Source organism: Dermacentor silvarum, chromosome 1, assembly GCF_013339745.2.
Source record: "Dermacentor silvarum isolate Dsil-2018 chromosome 1, BIME_Dsil_1.4, whole genome shotgun sequence".
NCBI lineage: Eukaryota > Metazoa > Arthropoda > Arachnida > Ixodida > Ixodidae > Dermacentor > Dermacentor silvarum.
This window is the reverse complement of record NC_051154.1, coordinates 102,701,506-102,724,440: the sequence shown is the minus strand read 5'-3', so window position 1 is coordinate 102,724,440 and position 22,935 is coordinate 102,701,506. Positions and strand designations below refer to the sequence as shown.

The 22,935-nt window shown below is 43.3% G+C and overlaps 1 protein-coding gene across 3 annotated transcripts in view; it reads right to left on the bottom strand.

The window, feature by feature from the left end:
• LOC119434046 (putative acyl-CoA synthetase YngI) overlaps positions 1 to 22,935 on the bottom strand; it is a 115,416-nt gene that overhangs the window by 33,619 nt on the left and 58,862 nt on the right. Inside the window, exons 6-9 of one of the 3 annotated variants that reach the window (XM_037701355.2) lie at positions 21,901 to 21,948; positions 16,145 to 16,250; positions 6,069 to 6,161; positions 1,395 to 1,543 (exon numbers count right to left, since the gene is read on the bottom strand). In XM_037701355.2, the coding sequence (XP_037557283.1) occupies positions 1,395 to 1,543; positions 6,069 to 6,161; positions 16,145 to 16,250; positions 21,901 to 21,948 (396 nt within the window). The remainder of the gene's footprint in view (positions 1 to 1,394; positions 1,544 to 6,068; positions 6,162 to 16,144; positions 16,251 to 21,900; positions 21,949 to 22,935) is intronic. The other 2 variants (XM_049671740.1, XM_049671741.1) reach the window with 2 other exon arrangements.

Here is a 22,935-nt window from a genome sequence, read left to right as displayed (position 1 = left end):
AAACCAATCTGTGTTGCATGAGTGCCAAACATTTGACCAGTCTTAAGCAATAACAATGGTTCCAAGGTCATTATCTCAGATGCATTGCCATTTAACACTAGAGCCTACGAGCCCTTTATGCAGTCTGCCAAATAGCAAAACTAGTAACACAACCTCTAGAGTTATGTTATCTCCTGCAGCCCCATCACTTCAGCAGCCATATTATATTGGCAAAACTGGAAACCAGGACCACTCTCTTCAACCTATCACCATCACTTACAACCTATTCATACACATTGTCTATGCAGCAGTGATAATTTGATTTAAGCATGTTTGAGGACATCATAACATGCTGTCTGCATGCAGCAGTGATAATGCGATCGAACCATGTTTGAAGGCACTATGGGGCCCTCGTCTGCTCTCATAAACGAAGTGGCATGCACGATCGTAGATTTTCATTAACGACACTGTGTTGAACCTGTAGTCGAACCCATTCCGAACGGTTCAGCGGAAAAAGTTCCAGTTCTGGTTTGGTTCCCAGATGGTAGAATATCAGTTTAGTGTGGTTCCAGTTCAGCTGAAAATAATAGTTAGCTCTGGTTTTCAGTTCAGTTCTGGTTCAGTTCAACACCCTGGCAGTGATTAAATGAATAATGACTGTTGCGAAGAAACTTGCACTCATTCGGCTATAAAAGAGCAGTTAACTTCTGCTTAAGTTGGAAGGGGATGAAGATTTGGTGCATATGTTGACTATACTTTTATCTATCTGTAGTGACAGTACGGCAATGTTCAAAACATGGACTGACCAGAGCGCATACAAGCATACATCCATGCAGAAATGCATTGACAACCTTTGTTGGCCACTTGTGGAATAAAGTCACTTTATTTCTGACAAATTTATATTTTGGACTCCTGATTATTTGGACTTTTAGGCAGCTCCAGCAGAGTTTGAATTATCAGTTTGCGACTGTGCGTAATAGAGGTCACTAAAGAAATTCAATGGTTGTGAAGCAAAGACCTAGAAGCTGCAACTACCTCCTGCATGACATCTGTAACCTTAAGTGCATTAGCAATAGGCAAATTTTAATTTACACTACTTGTGACAACAGATGTAAAAATGAATAAAGTGAACATTGATACCTGGCAAAGTATAATGCATGGAATGATTGAAGATGTTCCTCACATTTATACCTTCAAGTATAAAAGCCACAACATAATAGGACAAGTTCAGCACAGCTGATGGCTGACTGGCAAGTATACACACCTGACAAGTATACACACAGTGTTCATGGTTCTTCCATTCTCTATTGTTTGCATTCCAGATAACAGAAAAGCTGAATAAGTTAAGAGCAAAGAGAAATGCATCATCCAGTAAACAGGGCAATATGTAGCAGCCGACCAGTAAACTTACTTACCTATACGTATGAATGGACTTGAGAACCTCCTTGGTGTCATAACCAGGGCTTGGAACCACAGAACAGTTTCCTCGCACAACAGTCAAGCCCAGGACGGTAGTCATGCCGAAAACGTGGAAGAAAGGCAAGGGGCTGCACAGGACTGAGCGCTGCAACCACAGAAAGTAGACAACATAACTTACAGATTGGAGAGGACTTATACCTCGATTTGAGCATGATATGTTGAAAGATAAACCTTTTAGCACCCTCAGTGAGCAAGTTAGGTGTGACAGGAGTGTTATACCCAGTCAAAAAAAAAAATTGACTCCAATTAGCTTTTCCAATAGGAATCAACTGGAACTAATAGGAACCAACTGGAAAATCCTTACTTCCAACTGGATACGATTGGGTCAGAGGAGAAACCAATTGAAGCTGCCAATTGGAATGAACTGAACTCAACAGGAATCGATTGGAAAATCCCTAGTTCCAACTGGTTAGGATTGAGTCAAAGAGAAACCAATTGAGTCCAATTGGACTTTCCAATTGGAATCAAATGGGCCCATTTGGGACCAAATGGGAAATCATTACCTCCAATTGGTTATGATTGAGTCAGGGATGCAACCAATTGAGTATAATTGGACTTGCCAGTTTGAACCAGCTAGGCCCACCTTACACACCCAACTGAATCTAATTGAACTACTAATAGGAATAAATTGGAATGTAACCAACTGGGAAATCATACTTCCAGTTTATGAACCCATTCAAAGAAACAGGAATCAGTTATAGCTATACCGCGTGTCCCAGTTAACTTGGACCGAGATTTTAAAAATGACGAAGAGCTCTACAGAAATCGTACCGACTACACAGTAGCGACAGTCGTGTGTACTTACAGCCAGTATTTTTTTCATCACGAAGTATTAATTAATTGCTTTTAATTAGTGAACTTTTTAATTATTGATTGAATTGTAAACATGTAAATTACAAAGTTGTAGGGCACCTCGAAAAACCTCCGAATCAAGCATTTATTTCGAGCTGAAGTGTGCCTGGTTGTTTTTTCTAAGAAAAAACAAAAGCCCACGAAATACGCGAAATATGAAATAAATGTGCGCTCGCGCCGCTACTCAGGCGCTCCCAAGCGAATAACCATGGATACACGGCTTTACTAGCGGCGGCAGCTCGATACAGGGCTTCACGCTATTTGATGCTCGTGGCATCATGAGAACATGCCATTGACGCATTGATAAGCGTAACGGAGCCGTAGGGGGGGGATTTTGAAGCCGGGAAAGCGTGACGGCGCAGATCTGATGCTTATCGCACCACGCTTGTTAGGTCTCGATACCTCTCGAGCCATCCTACATGACGAAGCCTTGTACGATGCGGCGATAAACAAATGCATCTGTATATCTTTCAAAGGTTGCTTGGAGGCACTTGAGTAGCGGCGTGCAAGCGCACATCTATTTCATATTGCGCGTATTTCGCGAGCTTTTGTTTCTTCGAAAAAACAACCAGGCAAACTTCAGCATGAAATAAATGCTTGATTTGGAGGTTTTTTGAGGTGCCCTACGACTTCGTAATTTACATGTTTGCAATTCAAGCAATAATTAAAACGTTCACTAATTAAAAGCAATTAATGAATACTTCGTGATAAAAAAAATACTGGCTGTAAGTACACACGACTGTGGCTACTATGCAGCCGGTAGGATTTCTCTAGAGTTCTTGGTCTCTTTTTAAAGCTTGGTCCAAGTTAACTGGGACACCCAGTATACTATGCATGCAGTACTAGGCTATGGCAAACCTGTTTCTGACAGCTGGAATCCTATTCAGGTTTGCTTTGTGGGGTATATATGTGTATTGGTATTGCCCATTGGTGCAAATGGTCATTCCAACCAATTGGTTTCAAACTAATAGGTAACCATGCACTGGGTACAATTGGTCACTCCAACAAAAACCAATTGGTCACGTTCCAGTTGGTCCAATTATGTACTAATTTACGATTGGCAATTTTCCAATTGGTCCCAATTGAAAATTTCAAAATCAGTCAACTGATTTTTTTGACAGAGTAAGGTCTAAAGATAAACTAGAAGCACTGTGTTGTGTGCCACATGTTCTTTAGTATGGGCTAACTTTCTAGGGCATATTTTTTTAGAAATGACTTGCTCCACATCACAGGCAGCCAATATTTCTATTGAAGAGCAGAAGCACCAAGTGAAATTATCATTTTTAGTTGTAATGTCCTTGAAAATATCAAATGTTCTCAGTCAAAAAAAAACAAAACAATTGACTCCAATTAGCTTTTCCAATAGGAATCAACTGGCACCAATAGGAACCAATTGGAAAATGCTTACTTCCAACCGGTTACGATTGGATCAGAGGAGAAACCAATTGGAGTTGCCAATTGTAATGAACTGGACCCACTTGGAACCGATTTGAAAATCCCTAGTTCCAACTAGTTACGATTGAGTCGAAGTGAAACCAATTGAGTCCAATTGGACTTGGTTCCAACCAAGTGGGAAATCATTACCTCCAATTGGTTACGATTGAGTCAGGGATGGAACCAATCAAGTACAATTGGACTCATCAGTTTGAACCAGCTAGGCCCACCTTACATTCCCAACTGAGTCTAATTAGACTACCAATAGGAATAAACTAGCTAGAACGTAACCAACTGGGAAATCATACTTTCAGTTTATGAACCCATTCAAGGAAACTGGAATGAGTTATAGCGATATATGCATGGAGTACTAAGGCTATAGCAAACCTGTTTCTGACATCTGGAATCCTATTTAGGTTTGCTTTGTGGGGTATATATGTGTATTGGTATTGCCCATTGGTGCAATTGGCCATTCCAACCAATTGGTTTCAAACCAATTGGCACTCATTGGGTACAATTGGTCACTCGAACAAAAACCAATTGGTCATGTTCCAGTTGGTTCAGTTGGTCCAGTTATGTACTAATTTACGATTGGAAATTTTCCAATTGGTACCAATTGGAACTTTCCCAATTGGAGTCAATTGCTTTTTTTTGACAGGGTCTGCCATCACAGCGTTCACATTAGATCAGTGTTATGGTATAGTGCCTAGAATATACTTACTAGTGTGCCGACCGCCGGGCGTTTCCAATGGGAGACGCTGGCACCGCCGGTGATGCCTTCCGCCGGAGGCCCCCAGACGGCGACACTGTTTGGGACCGTGCTAACCGAGCGGCGCATCACGCGTCACTTGCGCTTCGGGTGCACTTCGGATGCGCGTTCATAAGCGCAGTCGGTTGCGGCGCGTTGTAGCTTTCGAGCAAGTAGCATGTGGTGCCTCCGCATGTCATTGCTGGGTTTCTTTCTGTGCGCGTGGTTCGCACTTGTGTCTGTTCACGGACGGAACCGAGATGTCGCAGAAAACGAGGCGTAAACACAGCACCTGTTTTGTCCCATATTGTACAACTGGATAGCGCTCAAACAACGAGCAAGTCTCATTATTCAGCGCCTGTTGACTGGCCAGAACGTTTTGGCGAGTGGGAGAAGAATATAAGAGGGCTGATCGAAGGCTAACTCTGGCAGCTGTCGCTTGTGAGAAACACTTTAATAATTGCTACATTGAGCGCTCCTTCAAGATTAGTCGACGGTGTGTCGCCCATGAAAATGTGCCCTGTTTAATTACCGTCATTTATGGTAATTAATTTAATTTATGGTAATTAGATACAACTTGGTGCGAATTTAGCATTTGTGGACATGTCTCGCATATAATAGTTTACTGTGGAAAAAATTTACGCTTCGGAAACCACGTATTTATTTATTGGTATTTTTCGCAGAAACACCCCGTATCGTGTAGCGTTATAATGATAACTGTGCCTACGATCGTTTGTAAGTGCAACGAAATCATATTCTTTCGATTACGCTTTGCACCTCAACCAACGCTCCGCAGAACGAAACGGGCTGGGACAGCCCATTGGCGTCTGTCGCACACGCGCGCGTTGGCTAGAGACGCCGCTCGGCATAGCACGGTCCGTACGGCTATCGCCGTCTGGTGGCCGCCGGCGGAAGGCATCATTCTCCGTGCCACCGGAAAGCCCGCGGTCGGCACACTAGTATGTATATTCTAGGCACTATAGTTATGGTGTTAATGCCACATTAGAGTGCTCATGTAAGTTGAGTTAAGGTGCTTTGACATTTTTCTTCACACCAAGCAACCTAAAAAAACGAGAAGTCAATTATTAATCTGCTTAATGCGCAATTACAATGCGCTTTCTGTGGTGTCGTGAATCTCTGAGTCACGCGGCTGATCTCTCAGTCAATGTTTTGAGATTTCAAGCGATGGTGCACTGCGCCTTTACTGGTCGTACAAAACATGTAGCATGATGTCACAGAGCTCCATATATAGTACACACCTACTGTGTTTATTAAGGAGTTCCAGCCCAACTCTCAGCTTGGTCTGATTACATCTATGCGTACTCCGTGCGAGTGCGCGCCCCTTTGTTTGCCGGACAGCGTCTACGACGTCGTCGTCAGCGATACGACACTTTCATAAGTCTCATTGACTGCCTTTTTGGTTTTAATCACCTTAACAAAATAACAGGGTACTGATTTACCTACAAACTGTTCTTAGCTCAGGTGCCACACAGTAATACACCGAAGGAAGATCAGCCCTAATGATTTTACAGCTTGCCTTGCGGGAACTAAAAAATGGATGCGAAAGAGTTTTCACCTCTGGATCAGGTGAAGCATGGTCATACATGATAGAATTGTTTACAAATCCATGATGGGAAAGCATAGCTGCCTTCGGGGTTCCTGTGGTCCCCTGAAAAGACATATGACAAATGAAGGAGAATTAATAAAGAAAAACAGTACTGGAATAACATTTGTGTTATCTATGCACACATCCAGTAGCGTACCCAGGATCTCTGCCAGGGGGGGGGGGTTGACAGTTTGCCAATACCATCTAAATAGCACTAATTTCAATTTCTTCACGGGAAATTGTCAAAAAATGCGCTTTTTGTGAGTGTGCAGACGATTGCGCGTCTTACATCTTAGTTGCAGTACTCAAATGCGCAAAGAAAGAAAAGGGGTTAAACAAAAGAGGGGGGTTAAGTCGGCCTCAGGGGGGGGTTGCAACCCCCGAAACCGGTGCGCCACTGCACACATCAAATGACAGGTAATAAGAGTTTAGACGATGAAACTGCAGAGAAGCAGTGGTCATCAAAAAGCTACAACTTCTGCAACAGAAGACCACAGGTATTTCATTTTATGCAGTACAAAATGGACAACACGGAAGCCCATACACTGTCCTTGTAACCTTAATAATAATAACAACAATAATAGCAGAGAAGGCAAATCTTTGTGAAGACTGCAAGAAAATCAACAGTAATCAGCTGGGAGTTTCTCATGTTGCTCTATCATTTTCTCATTGACACTCTTCATCCAATTGTAATACTTGAGAAGTTGATTAATTAAGAATAATTATGTAATTAGGCAGAATACAAAAAATAATCCGAGTATCTCCAAGCGACAGCAAACAACATTACCTTGGTTCTGTCCAGCTGCGTGTCATTTGCATAGCTTTAAAGTTCGGCTAAAGTTACGTGGGCCCATCCTGTATGCATGTCAAATCAACTGCACTTGATTTTCCTGCTACATATGCTGCCTTGCTAGCAGTTGGGAACTTATTAAAATGATGCATTTGTGTACACTGCACAGGTGGACTACCATTTTAGCTTCTAGTTTCTCTGATAGCCTGTGTACTTCCTTTAGTCGTACAAAGAAAACTGAAAATATCAATTTTAAGTATGTTGCATCTTGTTCGTTTGCAGTGGCTTCAAAGAATGTTTACTGTGGATACTGTAAATGCAACTTCTATACAACATGAAATGCCATGCAAGCAGAAGCATCAATAGGCTTCCCATAATTATATTATACAGGCTGTAAGCTCTTTAACAAAATATTTTGTGACTGTTAGCATATTTTTAAAACATACGCCTGCTTGTGTGCAACTACAGTTATTAATATTTTTCTGCTATCCTGTTGACTTTAATACAATGGGAGTTAACTGAATTATAAGAAACTCCTGTTAAAGGGCAATGCCGGCGATTTTTTTAGGTCAACAGATCTCAATAAAATTTGCTAAGTGTGTTCTTGAGCACACTTCCGTCATTTCTTGAAAACATCAAGCTTGAGAGTTGTGCAGATTCTTTACAATTGAATTTCGTTAATTCCCTCGAACCACCTGCCTTGCCGATTCCTCAGCTATTGGCCACATTGTGTTACGACGTAATAGGTGGCGTACGCAGAGCATGCTGGGAATGAATGGCGGACGACAGGACTGAGGAGTGAGCTAGTGATAGTGGGCTAGAGTTTGGCATGAGATGTTGCTGTCGCGATAGTTACGTTCTGTGTGGACGGGAAAGAGATGGGTGGCACGTGGTGTTGCATTGTTGGCTGCACGAACTTCAGCCCTCACCATCCGCACACACAATTTGAGCCGATGCCAATCGCATTCAGCCGAGGTTAGGTGTATCACAGTTGCCGAGTTTGTGCATCTACCAGCGGTGGACCTGAGTGACTGAGTTGAAGCTAATTAAGCCATTAGGATTAATAAAACTGCTTTTGTAGTTCAGTGTGGACCATAAAGATTTTAAATAAACTATTCATTTCGTGCAGTACGCACACAAAAAGCTAGAAGTGATGACATGGCGCACTATTATCATCGGTACGTTGCCGTTCTCCAAGGCTGCCAGTCGCACTTACTGGCACTTCCCTAAATTAAATGTGACTACGTACACAGGTGTATTTTTACGTATTGTTATGCTGACTCATTATTTAGCTTATGAAATGCACTGTTTTCCTCGTATCCCAAATGGGCAGCAAGCGGATTGATATAGGCTAGCGTAAAGAACCGCCTCGTTCAGCTGGCAACGGTGTCAATACTGGCATTTGTGTTTTCCGTGAGAAAATTAGACGTTCTCTAAATGAACGATCATACACGCAAAGTCCTAATCTATGTCTACTTTACGGAACACATTAATTGTGTGCCTGAAGAGAGTATGAAGAATGATAAGTAGAGAGCATAACACCACTCCTGTATACTATACGGTCTCTCGCTGACTGTTTTCGAATGTGTGTGCATGGTCACTCATATCAGCACAACCGCGACTCAGAGTGATGCGACAGTGCTTACATGCCCAAACAATGCGTGTTTTGCTATGTTCTGACATTATTTCAGGTCAGTGATGCATGCCTAGCATCATATTTTAAGCGAACGACGAGCGCTCCCTGAACCTGTCGATTTAAACAAATACCGTATTTACTCGCATAATGATCGCACTTTTTTATCATCAAAATTGACGCAAATTTAGGGGTGCGATCATTACGCAGGGTAAATTTTCCTCAAAAAATTTTGAGCACCGAAAACGCCAACAAGTTGTGGGTCAGAATTCTTACTATAGCTATCATGAACATAACCAAAAATAGAAGTTGAGTAAGGCTTACCTTTGTAATAAATGCACACATTATGTAGGCACTACATGAATTGCACAATGCCCTTTTATTTTACATTATTACTTCAGTCCGAGTCTGAATCTTCACTGTTGTCGGCGCAAGACTCATTGTCGGAACCGGCAGTGTCATCGCTCGGGGCATCTTCGCAGTCCCACAGAAAGTCGTCTTCTGTCCCATCCAGCGCGTTAGATATACCGGTCTTCTTGAAGCTCTTGACCACTACCTCGTCAGAGATACCGCTCCAAGCTTCTACGATCCAGGAGCAAAGCACCTCCACAGACAGGCCTTCGGATTTTGCCGCTCGGCGTCAAATCGTGTTCGCCCGCCGCCATCCACTCTGCGTACAGTTTTCGGACATTGTCCTTGAATGGTTTGTTCACGGACACGTCGAGAGGCTGTAGCAGCGACGTCAGACCCCCAGGGATCACTGCAATGTCCGTGCGTAGCTCCTTAAGTTCAGCACAAACACTATCCACAAGATGGCCTCGAAAACTGTCCAGCACAAGAAGCGAGGGAAGCAGAAGCGCTCCTGCTCTTCGTCCCCAGTCTTAATCCAATCGACCTATCAGTTCTGCTGTAATCCACCCCTTTACTTGAGCACGGATGTGGATGCCACGGGGAAAGTTTCCCTCCGGAATAGTTTTCCTTTTCAATATTACATATGGTGGCAGCTTCCGCCCGTCTGCAGTCACTGCGAGCATTACGGTGCATCGCTGCTTCTCTGCACCAGAAGTTTTGACGAGGACACTCCGAGCACCCTTCTCGTTCACTGTTGTATTTCGGGGCATGTCGAAGGTCAGCGGAGTTTGGTCGGCGTTCCCTATTTGAGACAGGAAAAGCCATTCTTTTCGCAGATCCTTGTTACGAAGCGATGAAAATCTATCACCTTCTCTTCATAGGCGGATGGGAGCCGCTGGCACAACAACGTCTGCCGCCTCAGCGACAGTTCATTTCGTCGCATGACGTGAGTTGTCCAACCGGAGCTGACGCGGAAATCCTTTGCGGCGATTCCCAGCTTCCTGGCTATTGTGCGCGCCTGTGTCTGTACCATTTCCAATGATACGGCACAAGCATCCTTGCGCAGGTCTTTTATGTATTCAAGGACAGCCTCCTAAATGTGAGGGAACTTGCCTGTTTTGGGTCTGCAGAAAGCCCGGCGAGTCCTTTGAGTAGTCCATCAGCTCCTCTCGCTGTTTCTACCAATACCGTATTCGAATTTCATCGACGCCGAAATGCCTGCCGGCAGCACGGTTGCCATGCTCCAGCGCGTAGTCAATAGCCTTGAGCTTGAAGGCGGCCGTAAAACTCGCATACCGCTCCATGGTGGAATGGCACACAAACAAACACAAAGCACACCGCCGCCTTGCAAAATGGCGATAAGCCAATAACGCGGTCAAGACACGGTCACGCGGTGTCCATGGGAACGCGTCGAAAAGCGTTTGCTGCGGGATGACAAGAGATCAACCAACAGGCGGCTGACACTGTAGCAGTGCGGGACATCAAAACAAAAATGGCGGCTGGCGGAGCAAGCCGAACCAAGCCGAACGATACTTTTTTTTCTCGCGAGTACATTGCGTGCATTGAAGCAGTTTCTACCTGTATCAATAATGAATAATATCGTTAATATCGGAAAGTCTGTGGCAATAACGTAGCCATGTCCACTTTGAGGGGACAGAAACAGATGGGCGCACTCAGCTGCCACTGACATAAAAACTCATGGCGGGCATGCTGCAAAAACTGCGGCATTTGTTTTAACTACAATCCTAATACGGCACGTTCCCGCTGAGGGTGGGTGAATATCTTCGCCGTGTTACAAGTGCCGGCGTACGAATAGGGTACACTTCTACTGTATCAACGTAAACGTGACTACAGTTGAGCCCGACTATATCGAACCCGTTTATATCAAATTATCTCGTATATCGAACAATTTCTAAACACGGTAAATTTACATTCAGAATATATAGCAAAAGTTACTGTTGCATCGAACGAAAATAGCAACGACAACCGATATATCAAACTCCATGTGCCTCAAAAGTGCCCCAGCAAGTTGGCTTTCCCTCGCGGTGGCGGGGAACACTGACGGTGCCACCCTAGAAAAAGTGGTTTAGACCCGGCTGTGCACGGGCGAACACCCCCCTGCAAAAAACGATCCTGGCCTGCTCGCAGCGCTTACAGCCAATCAGAGGCTGTCGTGCTTTCTCCGAGGCGCGGAGGCGGTAGAAGTGAGTGCCATTTTTTCTTTCTTTATGCTTGTGTGCCTGCTGCTGCCTCTTTTCCTCGAGTCCTCATTCAGCGTTGTCCGTGCGGGTGGTGTTGCCTGTTGGCGCTCTGGAACTTTCTTGGCGCGCTGTCGTCATGGCTTGTGCAAAGAGGCAGAATTTGCCGTTCACCCCAAAACTCGAAATCATAAATCGAGTCGAGCGCGGTGAGAAGAAGTCCGACGTCGCCGCCGCGTACAAGATTCCAAGGAGCACCTTGAGTACTATCCTGAAGAACAAGGCAGACATCAGGGCCAAGTCGGACAAAAGGCCAGGTGCCCGTGGCGCCCGACGTGTGCGCACTGCTTTGTACGAAGATGTCGAAGCGGCCGTATACAAATGGTTTGTGGATGTTCGGTCGCGAAACATCCCGGTGTCCGGCCCTATGATCGAGCAGAAAGCCAAGGACCTTGCTTTCTTGCTTGGCAGGAACGACTTCCAAGGCAGTTCCAGCTGGCTCCAACGGTTCAAAGAACGGCACGACATCGTTGGCAAAGCTGTTACGGGTGTGTCGAATTATGCCATATATCGAACTAATAAACATTTTTTGGCGAGTTCGCTATACCCGGGTTCGACTGTATTGTCGTTGCTGCTCGCGATTTGTTGCATGCCCTCACGAGTGCAGACGAGAGGAATTGAGAGGTGCCTCTTTTTTTTTTCTTTTTCTTTTTTTTTGTTGTTGACCACAACCATTATAAAGGCAACAAATTAAGGCAAGTTTGGCTGTAGATTATTTTTTCTTGAAGTGCAGAAAGTGATGAAGGGAATGAAATGGGACATCTACTTAAGCATCTGTCTGGTGCGTGCAGTTCGCTTGGCAAGTCTTGAGTCGTTTGCGCAGCATTCGACAGATGGTAAGCACGATCATCATCAGCTAGACTTGGCTGCGGCAAGTTCTGGGTGTGATCATTACGCGGGAAATAAAAAAAATCGAATTTTGACGACAAAATTCAGGGGTGCGATCATTACGCGAGTGCGATCATTATGCGAGTAAATACAGTAATCAGTCGCTGCTTTGGACTGTAAGCGGCGTTCTTTGGGGATACAAATGCGGAAAGCAGTGCTCAACAACATATTATAGCGAAAATGCAAAATGCTTCCCTCAGAAGGGGTAAAACATGTAAAATAGCAAGCAGCTCATATAAAATCGGTGGCTAGGGCTACCCTTGGTCTTCATGTTGCAGCGTGATATGTTGCGCACGGGCACTGGCTCAGTGATTCGTGGATATTGAATTCGTTGGAATCGTAGCTGTCACTGTGACAGATCCAAAGAGCTGGTGCAGGTGAAGTTGTCACCCGAAGGTCCGGCACATTCACGAATCAGCTGAACGTCTGCTCTTCACAGCTTTCGTTCTCCCAGCGGGCGAGACCGGTGTGCCTTGCGCACTTACCACGCTGGTGTGCCACCCAAGCATGTTACGTGAAGGAGTTCACTCGGCTGCTTGGTCGTGTCTCGTTTTCATTTTTGCCCTTTTTTTACTTACATAAAATGATTTTTGAATTTTCGGAACAATCCTATCAGACGCGTGACAGGGGGGTCTCGGAAACTTAAAACTTCCATCACCTTGACATGGTGAAAAAAATTGCCGGAGTTGCCCTTCAAACAAATGCGCATACTTTCAAATATCAACCAAGCTGAAAGATTTTCATCATGCAGTCTGATCTCATAGCGCTGTGTATATTTTTCACCCCCTTATCTAGAATGCTTTTCCAGGTGGATATCTTGCAACCCTGACAGATGAGGAAAGACCATTACTGGTGAGTAACCCCTGCATTAAAGGGGTCCTGTAGCACCCCTCGGGCTTGGTGAAAAAATATTCGGAGGACGCTTAAGCTTTGCCTTTAGGAGTGGAATGCGATAGCATTCAAAGATCCCTGACTGTTTGCCCGGCTTGCCAGCAACTGCAGCTTTCTTTTTTCTGCACCTTCGCCTTGGCACGCCGCTGCTATAAATGCTGGTGTAGGGAGCCCACATGCAAGCGCTGTTTTAGGGTGGTGACAACACCAAAATTCTGACCGCTATTTACAGCTAAATTTGGTGGGTAACCATTTTGGTCCCCAGTCTTTCTGCCTTTTTTTGTCACGCTCTGATGTACTCATGTTGGCACGCGATCTATTGAATTTCTTTAATTTAGTTTTCCGCCAGTGCGCACAAGAAACCTGCATACATCTTTAATATACTAGTGGCCTTTTCCTTTTATTTGAACACATCAAACTTACTTTTCTATTGCATATTGTGCGACACATATAAAGCAACAAGTTAGTTATAAGGCACAATGGCATGCTCGTGGTAGTATTATCTCACGCCAAGAATGTGAACTGCAACAAGCATTCTCGTTGCCTTCCAGTTGTACATAATATATATAAAGGGTGTTTTTCGAAGTGTGCTGTAATAAAGACTGTCCTTACTAGTCTGTTTAACTAAAACGTAGACGTGCCGTGTACGGCGCTCAGACGCGCCATTTGTCTCTGGTTGTTGAGGCCAAAGTTTATTAAAAGAAGTTAATTAATTTCACGTCACCAAGGGTTGCGGGAAATGTGGTCTGTCAGGTGGTCTTTCGCCATTTTGTTCCCCAGATTTAACCCGCCAGTTTAGCTGGCGGCGGCAAGTGCGCTTACAAAGGCTGTCACCACCCTAAAACAGCGCTTGCATGTAGGCTCCCTAGCTGTCGAGGAGGTGAGCGCCATCTGGATGGCGTTTTTGCAAGGACCACCGACTGGGGCGCACAGCTGTATGAATGGTAGAAATGCTGGAAAAGAGATTTGTGTTCGAACTTCCGCCGTAACAGAATTATGTTTTCTCATATATTCAAATTACAATCCGACGCTATCATGCCTGTATGTTGTGGTTGTCGGACTTTACAATTTTGCTCAAACATTTTACTTTGAGAAATTCAATTAGTTCACCAGCGCCTCTGCGCCACGCAGAGGGCCTGCGTGGTCGGTGTGGTTTGGGATGATTTTCTTGGCCGGACAACGCCGTCAACGCCGACACCAGTTTTTCTGCGACACGGGGCCCTTAATGCTATCGCGTTAAAACATAGTCTGCGGATAGCATACGCTGCTGTGAACATCTCAGCCAAGTTCTTCAGTCGTGCGCGAGGTGTGGAATGTGTAAGCGGAGCGTGAAGTCACCTTTCTCTCAAACGCACCCTTTTCAACAGAAGCCATGTTCCTCACTCTTTTCTGGACACTTCATTTCGTCATAAAGCGCTTGGGAAACGCGGCTGCTTTTGGCCAATAGCTGACATCAATCAAGAAGGGTGCTTGGACCTGTTTGGATCAGTGCACTTCTTCCTACTGTTACTGTGTATATTTATTGACATAGTTTAATAAACAGGCTGAAGTAAGCGAAAATCTGCTTTCGAATTTTAATAATAATTATAACTTCCGGTAGACACCGACTATAGTCTGCTCCCGCTCGGCCACGGCCGCCCACGTAAGAATTAAAATTTGGCCACCCTGCTTATCGGTGTCGTAGCGGTCGGGTCCCCGCTAATTTCAACTAGCCTCTAACCACGTGAAACTTAAGGTCAGACCACACGCACGTTTGACAGCGCGTGCTTTCTCCTCGCCGCTATTGGTTAGACCCCTTGGCAGACTTACTGATAGCACTTCAAAATGCGAAGTTGCACGTGACTAATATCCGTTGGTCAAGCTGGTGAAGGACACAGCATGTCCGGACCACGTTAGCACGGTCAGATGGGAACAATAAGCACAAGCACTGAGCATGAGCACGCACTCAAGCCCTGTCGTGCACAACATGAACGCTGTGCATACGCACTACAGTTGCATGTAGCTGCGGTTTGCTACGTAGTGTAGATACCGCAGCCACCGCAGGGTGCCGCGACAAGTCTACTGGCTAAGCACACTGTGGCTCGCTGAGGACAACTGCAGTTTGGCTTACAATTGATGCGTCGTAGGCACCAAAATCGGAAGTAGTGGTGTCTAAGTTAACATCCAAAATCAAATTTGAACTGCACGCCACGGTGACTTTCAGTAGGCACATCCGGCTCCGCCGTAGTCTTTGCAGTGCAAATCATTAAAGGAGTGGAAGCACCACGAATGCGGTGTTTGACTGCCAATAACTCCGCTTCTGCTGAACGCATTGAAGTACTTTTTGCGGCAAAATATTTTTGAAATAGCCTATTTTAACTTCAAATGCATTTCTCCATTTTGATAAAAAGTGGTTCAGGGCCCTCTTTAAGCACTATCATACAATAAAAAAAGAAAAGATGTAGCTCCACTGCTTTACCACCAATGTCTATTTAATTATTTCTTTGTCGAGTCGGGAGCAAAGCCAGCTAAACCCACAGGAGAAATGCACGGAAAGCAAGGAGCAGTAAAGGGAAGGGTGGAGGGAGCTTATCTAGATGGCAAATGACACAGTTGCTGTTGAAGATATGCTATATCCCACCGAAGCCACTGATTTTCGACATCCTCTGGCAGAGCTTCGATTGCAGATTTTCGACAATGTTGACAGTAAAGCAGATGCACTTTCCTTTTTACACCACTGCGGTACTGTGACGAGAAACAATTGTGTGTGCATAATCAAGAGCACCCTGGAATCTGACACCATAGAAGTGTTCTGCGCAAGGCCAGTGCTCAGAAGCCACTTAAGTATATCGCCATACTTTGTTTCATGACATGTCAAGTGTTTTTACGCACATTCAGCAGATGAATGATTGTAGATTAATTAAAGTTCTGAATTTGTAATCCATTGCCGGTATGCAGAAATATTGCTTGTTTCTGAAATCCGGTTACCTCGAAACTTTTCCCCAGTTTAGGATTTTAAGTAAAGGACGTTTACTGCATAGCCATAAAAGGCAATGCTGGCATCCACTTGAGAGCAGCACAAAGCCACAATATTTCTTTTCTTTCACAAAACTTTCTTTACCTTAGCAAATTCCTGCAGAACTTGATCACTTTGTTAGTCATATAGCTATCTTCACAGCACCTCTTCCACCAGCTCTGTATTAATGCATTTAAGCATAAACAAGGGCACTACAAATAAAAATTTGCTTTGACTCACAGAAGTAAAGACAATGGTAACAGGATCATCCATGCCAACTTTGCTTTCTGCCTCAGCTAAGTTGACGTTTCCTCCTCGGAGAATGTCTTGCCAGTTGATGCAGCCTCTGGTACAGACAACATAAAATGGACAGTGAATATACGTTGTTGCCTGACCAAAATGAAATCCAAATGGGAGAAAAACAAAGCAAACAGCATACTGACTATCCCAACTAAATATTATGAAGAATTAAAAATGAATGGAGGGCTTTCCGCGTATGGCGATTCCTGCATGTTGATGGCCGTTGTTCACGCTAGTGAAGAATATCTTTTTCATTTCGCACAAATAATTATTGAATTAAGTTTAATTAGCCACGTTTTATTAACTTACCTAATCGTTAAGGCATGAATGCAAAAATTGGTGAGGACGTTGCGAAATGATTGATAACAGCACTGTAAGTAACATATAGGTCTTGTGTGCTTTCTTTTCCGACAAAAAAAAAAAAAAAAAAAGAAGAAAAAAAAAAGGGCCCGAAAAAGTCAGTATAAATGAATCTCGATACGAATTTCTCAGGACAGTGCAAGAAATTCGTATCACCTATGAACGTTAAAAAATATGTAAATTGAGGGGGCAATGGAATGGCTAACTTGTTGAAAATTTTCTAGTGTTGTTTTTTTTTTTTTTTCGCGAGAGATCCGAGTTTCATATGAGCACTATATTTTTTAGCGCAGAAATAACAGCCAAAAAAATTTTTTTATATGAGCGTGAAAAGGGAAAACTAGTGCTGCGATTCGTTACTGCAGTCACATGGCGCGCAGAGAGCGCTCCTATTGGCTGACGCAGATTTGAATCACCTGGCACGCTTTTTTTTTTCACATATTTTGGCACAAGGGCCATTACCAATAAAATGTCCCTGACCCCAAAAGCAATTATTGCCGATTCCCTTGGAAAAGAATTGGGCTGGTTGGCGGTTGCATGAATAAGGTTTCCCCAAAGTACCTTTCTCAAATACATTTTTTTTGGGGGTGATGTAAACACTCTGAAGTTTAAGCAAGGAAGCAAAAGCTGGTTAGAGGTAAATTTTTTTCAATCAAATATGGAACTAACTACAATGGCAACTAGTATTATTTTTTCATATTCGTCACGGTGCGGCATAGTTTCGAGACAGCGACACGCCGATTAACGTGCACCGTATGGCCGGCGGCCGCTGTTGCTTCTGTGCTTGTCAACGGACCCAAGTGTGTGTGTGTGTGTCTGTGTGGTGCAGTGTGGGAGCGTGACCTCTGACAGCAGAGGGAAATCATCCGTTCCCTCGCCTCTGATTAAAAGGGGCGCGGCCAAGACTTTTGGGAGGAGTCATGAAATAATTAGGTGAACTGTCACCCATACCTGCCGTTCCCCGACCTAAGGAACTAGGGAAAGCAGAGGCTATTTAAGCACAGGTTTTAGGCCCTGCTAATCAGTCTAGAAGCTGAGCCTGTGATCTGCTGAGAAGCAGTCGAGAGGCTAGTGCTGTCCAGTCTCGCCTGGGCTGCCTAGCCACGTCGGAACTCTGAGTAACTATTTGACGTACGAGACGACAAACGAATGTCTGCAACAAAGCTCACGGTAGTTAGCTCAACCTGCTTGAGGGAAGTCCTCAGGTCTAGACTCCCGGGAAACCCAGCCCAGCAATCGCATCCACCTCAACAAGATCGGCTCACCGACATTCTTCGGGAGAGCTTTGCGCCGACTTCACGGTTTATGGACTTGGTGATGCTGCCCGGCCACGCGTATGACATCGTTTGCTTCTTTTGAACTTTGTTTTCTCTCGAACTTTGTTTTAGTGAGCTACTGTTAAGTGTATTCTTGTATATTTGATCCACGCCCCGTTTCATTTTTATATCCACTGTTAATTGCTCGTCATATTGCTTTGTCATCATCGAGCTATATTAAGTTCAAGTGTGTTAGTTTTCTTGTCATTTCTTTATTATTTTATTTTAGTAATTTGTGTATCGTTCTCAGTTGATAAATATCTTGTTTTTTATTTACTCCCGACTCTGACTCTTTCACTGTTTTCGCTTGAGTACGGAACAACCAACCGGCTTGTATACCCCATCAATCGACTTTGCGCTGACGGCGAAACGGGTGACAGCCGTGACAATATTCCGCTGGCATTGTTCTTTCATGTGATGTCATAAAATAAAAGTTTAAGCAAGCAAGCAAAAGTTGTTGGAGGTAAATTTTTTTCAATCAAGTGTGCAACTAACTACAATGGCAACTATTATTTTCTAATATTCTGCTGGCATTGTTCTTTCGCTGTGATGTCTTAAGATAACTCATGAAAAAATTTTTTGCATTTGAATGGCTCATTAAAAAGTGCAAATTTGCGTTTTCAGAAATTTACAGCATAAAAATTATGAACATTTCAGCCAGGAATTTATTGTGGCTGAAACATTAACAATGTTCCTGCAAGAAATTCAGAAAACGCACAATCTTGAGCTTTTTTATTAAGTCAATTAAATGTGGCAGAATTTACCATGTGTCCACTTATGTTGTACTAAAAAAAATTCTGGGGTTTCTTGTGCCAAAAACATGACATGATTATGAGGCACGCTGTAGTGGAAGACTCTGGATTAATTGTGACTACTTGGAGTTTTTTATCATGCACCCAATGCACGGTACCTGGGTGTCTTTGCATTTCGCCCCCATCGAAATATGGCCGCCGCGGCTGGGATTTGATCCCGTGCCCTTGGGCTTAGCAGCGCAACGCCAAAGCCACTGTGCCATGGTGGGCGACGTCAAATGAATGAACAATGCCAGTGCAATATTATAAATTAGGATTCGTCACTGTACCTAGTTTCACAGGTAATTTTTTAAAAATGACCGCTAACCAACTTTTGCTTCTTCACCAACAAGTCAAAAGAGCACTTACGTCCCTGATTTTTCTTTTTCTAGAAAAATACTTTGGGGAAATTACATTTATGCAATCGCCAACTAGCCCCATTTTTTTCAAGGAAATCGGCAAGGGTCGTTTTGGGGTCTGGAATGTTTTGCATGGAATGATCCAGCAGCGAGCTGTGCATTTCGTGTTTTTCGAAGCCAACATTTCGTTATCTACCTTTTGATCTAGAGTTTCTTTCATTGCTGCAACCTAGATGCTGCCTGATGGTGATAAGGACATAATTTGTACACAATGAGGGAATCTGTTTACTTTTCTTTGCAGCAGCGAAGCTATTTTGTATTGTGTGATCTGGCGGGTGCAAAGAAAAATTTCAAATTGCCATTGAGCACCCAAGATGGCGGAAGGCGTGGATTCTGTTATAAGGCTACCCATGGAAGCAAATGCCGGTGATTTTGCTGAAGCTGCACAATACTGCTAAAGAAAGCCAAAGCTTGCATAGAAACGCACAGAAAATGTGACTTCACTAGCTTTCTTGCAATGATACTGACAAACAAAACTTTAGGCAACATTGTCTCAGCTTCTAATTTTTGGGCAGTTACTGTCACCCATCTGTTCGCCATTTCACAATTAAGAAAGGTAGTATCCTTTTTTTTTTTCCGTTCTTGCATATATATGTTCTGTAGCATTGAGCTGTACAATAAAGCTGTACATGAAAATAGCCCAATAGCTTTAGTGCACAAGATAGGCATTTATGAACATTAGAGGGCATGGAAAGAGAGAGATTGTGTGCATCCACGCACGCATACGCACACAGCAAGATCTTTTTTTTTGGGGGGGGGGGGGGATAAAGGTGGAAGGACGTAGGTTGCCCTGGCCACTCTATCGGCAAGGCAGCGGTTCGGTTGTTCGTAACATCCTAAATTTAGCACGTTTTAAGCTAATGGACTTGGGCTGGAAATTTTGAAAAACTCGTATCAGGTGTCATTGTACCACCGAGATTCTACTTTATATACCATGTGACAAGGCACCTGTGCACCAGTGATAGCAGGATTCTCAAACATAAACTTCATCAACTAGTACGCAGCGCACCTTACACATAATGAAAGCTAGGGCTTTGCGCTTGAGAAGGACTGAAGGTGGAGCACTGAAAGCTGCCGAAGCATCGGAGAAAAAGTGTACCTGATCGTTCCCAGTGTGATAAGCTATGCCCATATTTGACGACGTTTACTAAGTATGACAGTGCTGTAATCTCTGGTGTGTGGATGCATTGTCACATGGCGTTTTAAAAGTTTTCACAGGTTTTTTTTTTTTCAGTTGGCAAAATGGACCACGCAAGACATAGGTTGCTTTAAATGCTGTCATTGATAATTTCTCAAAATGCTCCACAACTTTGGCATTGAAGCCTTATTGATAGATAAGTGAAATAAATGTTAGCCAACTGAACTTAATTAAATAGTTATGAGTAAAATGAAAAAAAAAAAAAAAAACGCTCATGACTAGCATGAACAATGCCTGTAAATAGAGTGATTATTGTTTGAGTAAAGCCCTCTGCCTTTTTTTTTAATTCTTGGTGCCACTTATTTGGGACGACGAGTATATAAAAGGGAGGCATACATGAACAGTACAGATTACCTAGCATGTACGATACGGAAAATGACACTGGAAAGAAACAAATGAAACATATATGTGTATAATTTGTTTCTTTGCGGTGCCATTGTGCATAACACGCTACGTATTCTCTACCAATGGGACACCAACAGGCCCAAAATAACAACCTTAGTCAAATACATGAGCAGCCCCAGCAATCTTAAAGTGACATTTTAAAGGGACACTAAAGAGAACAATAAATCTGAGTTGTATTAGTGGACTGCGTTTCAATGATGCCGAAAAAGCCATTCTTGCCATGGGAGGAGGCCTGATAAGCCAGAAATTTGGTAAAAACAAGACAGGTGGCGAAGCTGCCTTCTAGTTCCTGCACCAGCTCACCGTCAGCTTCTGACAGGGTCTGCTGGACCAGAGTTGATTGTTATGGTTAAAGATGGACTACATTGCATTAGAAACAAAAAGTAAACTTTGCAAGTTTCAATAACCTTTATATACTACAGTGGTACAAACACAAAAAAATACCTTGAAATCTGGGACACCACATTGACGTACTAGCACCTTGCGTTTCAGTGCAAAATTCAAAACATAAAAGTTTGGCCTTCATTTTCTCTTCTAGTAATCAGCCCCCTACAAATTAAAATTCACTTTTGGAAGAATACTTGATAGGTCAAAACTGATTTACTGTTTCTCTTCAGTGTCCCTTTAATGGTAATGGGGGATGTCCCGGTCTGTGTGCAATTTTTGCTCAATTCTGTGTTCACCCCCATGGTGACCACAAAATGTTTTTTTTTCTATTCAGTTTTGAAGAAAAGTGAAATAGAGGGCTTTTAATGGCAAGTAAGAAAAGAAAGACCACATAAAGCCGAGTTACATGTATTAAAAAATCGATCTTTAAGTTAATAGGAACAGCAACACAGGAATAAATGCTTGTAAGCTTCAGCCTTAACAGCTTCAACATAAGCGCATGCGTAACTGTGACTACTGCTTTTTTAGGTCTTGCTTCACACAGCTCCACACAGTCATTTAAGAATGGCACCTATGCACAGATAAAGCCTGTTCACACAGCTGTTTACACGTCTTCATCTGTGCACAAATGAAGCTATGAAAAGTGCCATCTCCGAGGATGAGTCCACAGTAACTGAATTTTTGAACAATGTAAAAATGTATTAACATGAAATCCTTCATAAATGAACTTGCGAGTAATATCTACAATCTGCCACGAGCACTGGTTCAGTTTCCTCATAAGTATTGTTTCTGCACAATAAGCCAGGTGCTCATTAGTACTTACGGCAATGCCTTGTCGCTCTCCACAATAATGGCTTTTAGGAATGGATACCTGTAAGCAGTGGAAGCATACCAGTCACTGACCAAAGGCACTTGGAGGTAACTGCCTGAAATGTACTTAAAAGGCAAGAGCACAAGTACCTGCCCTCTGTGGCACATGGGGTAAAGAATTCACCAGCACATGGATACCAGCTTAGCACACAGCATGTTTTCGCTGTCCCTTTGTATGTAAGTACAATGCTAGGATTGGCACCAATCAGATCTCTGCAGTTTCCAAGCTTGAATATATAGCACCAAATTTTAGTTTTTAACATGAGTTCTGAATGGGAGTTGCACCTCAGAAACACAGTTTTACAGGGAACAGGTGTCTTTGCCTTACTCTGTGCTAATCCTGACCACTGTCTGTCTACACCTTAAAACACCTCCCTCTCGTCCTCCACGTCTCACCTTGAAACTTACTAAGGTCATGCATGCTTTCTTTACTAAATTACAGTACAGTACAATTGCAGTAAAACTCTAACCACTCAATGTATGGTGCTGTGGTGCACAGAGGGAGTAGCAGAACAGCAATAAAGTGAAGTTAAGCAATGCTGACAGCTGTTAGCTGTCTATTATGTGTAGCTGCTGAAAGTTGTGTGGATCTCCCCCAATTTTTTGTTTTGTTTATAAAGCAAAGATTGTCAAATTAGAAGCTTTGATAGTTTTATCTGCTCTCTTCAATATTGTCATTTGTTTCTATGTGGCTTCTACGTATTTTCCTTTACATAACTTATGATAACACATTTCTTGTAATGACCGATTGGGGGGTTAACAGTATCAATAAACAAAAACATTACCGTTTTTGTGCATCCTTTTTGACATTTTAATCTATGATCATGCCGTACCTTAATTTCCTCCTTAATTATTACTGAGTGCAACTAACATGCTAAAATATGCCTAAAGTGATTGCTACTATTAAAAAATTACCCATTCTTAATGTTTGCATTTCAACCTACCTCTTACAAAAGAAGCTTGAATTAAAAAAAATATTGGGTTGTGC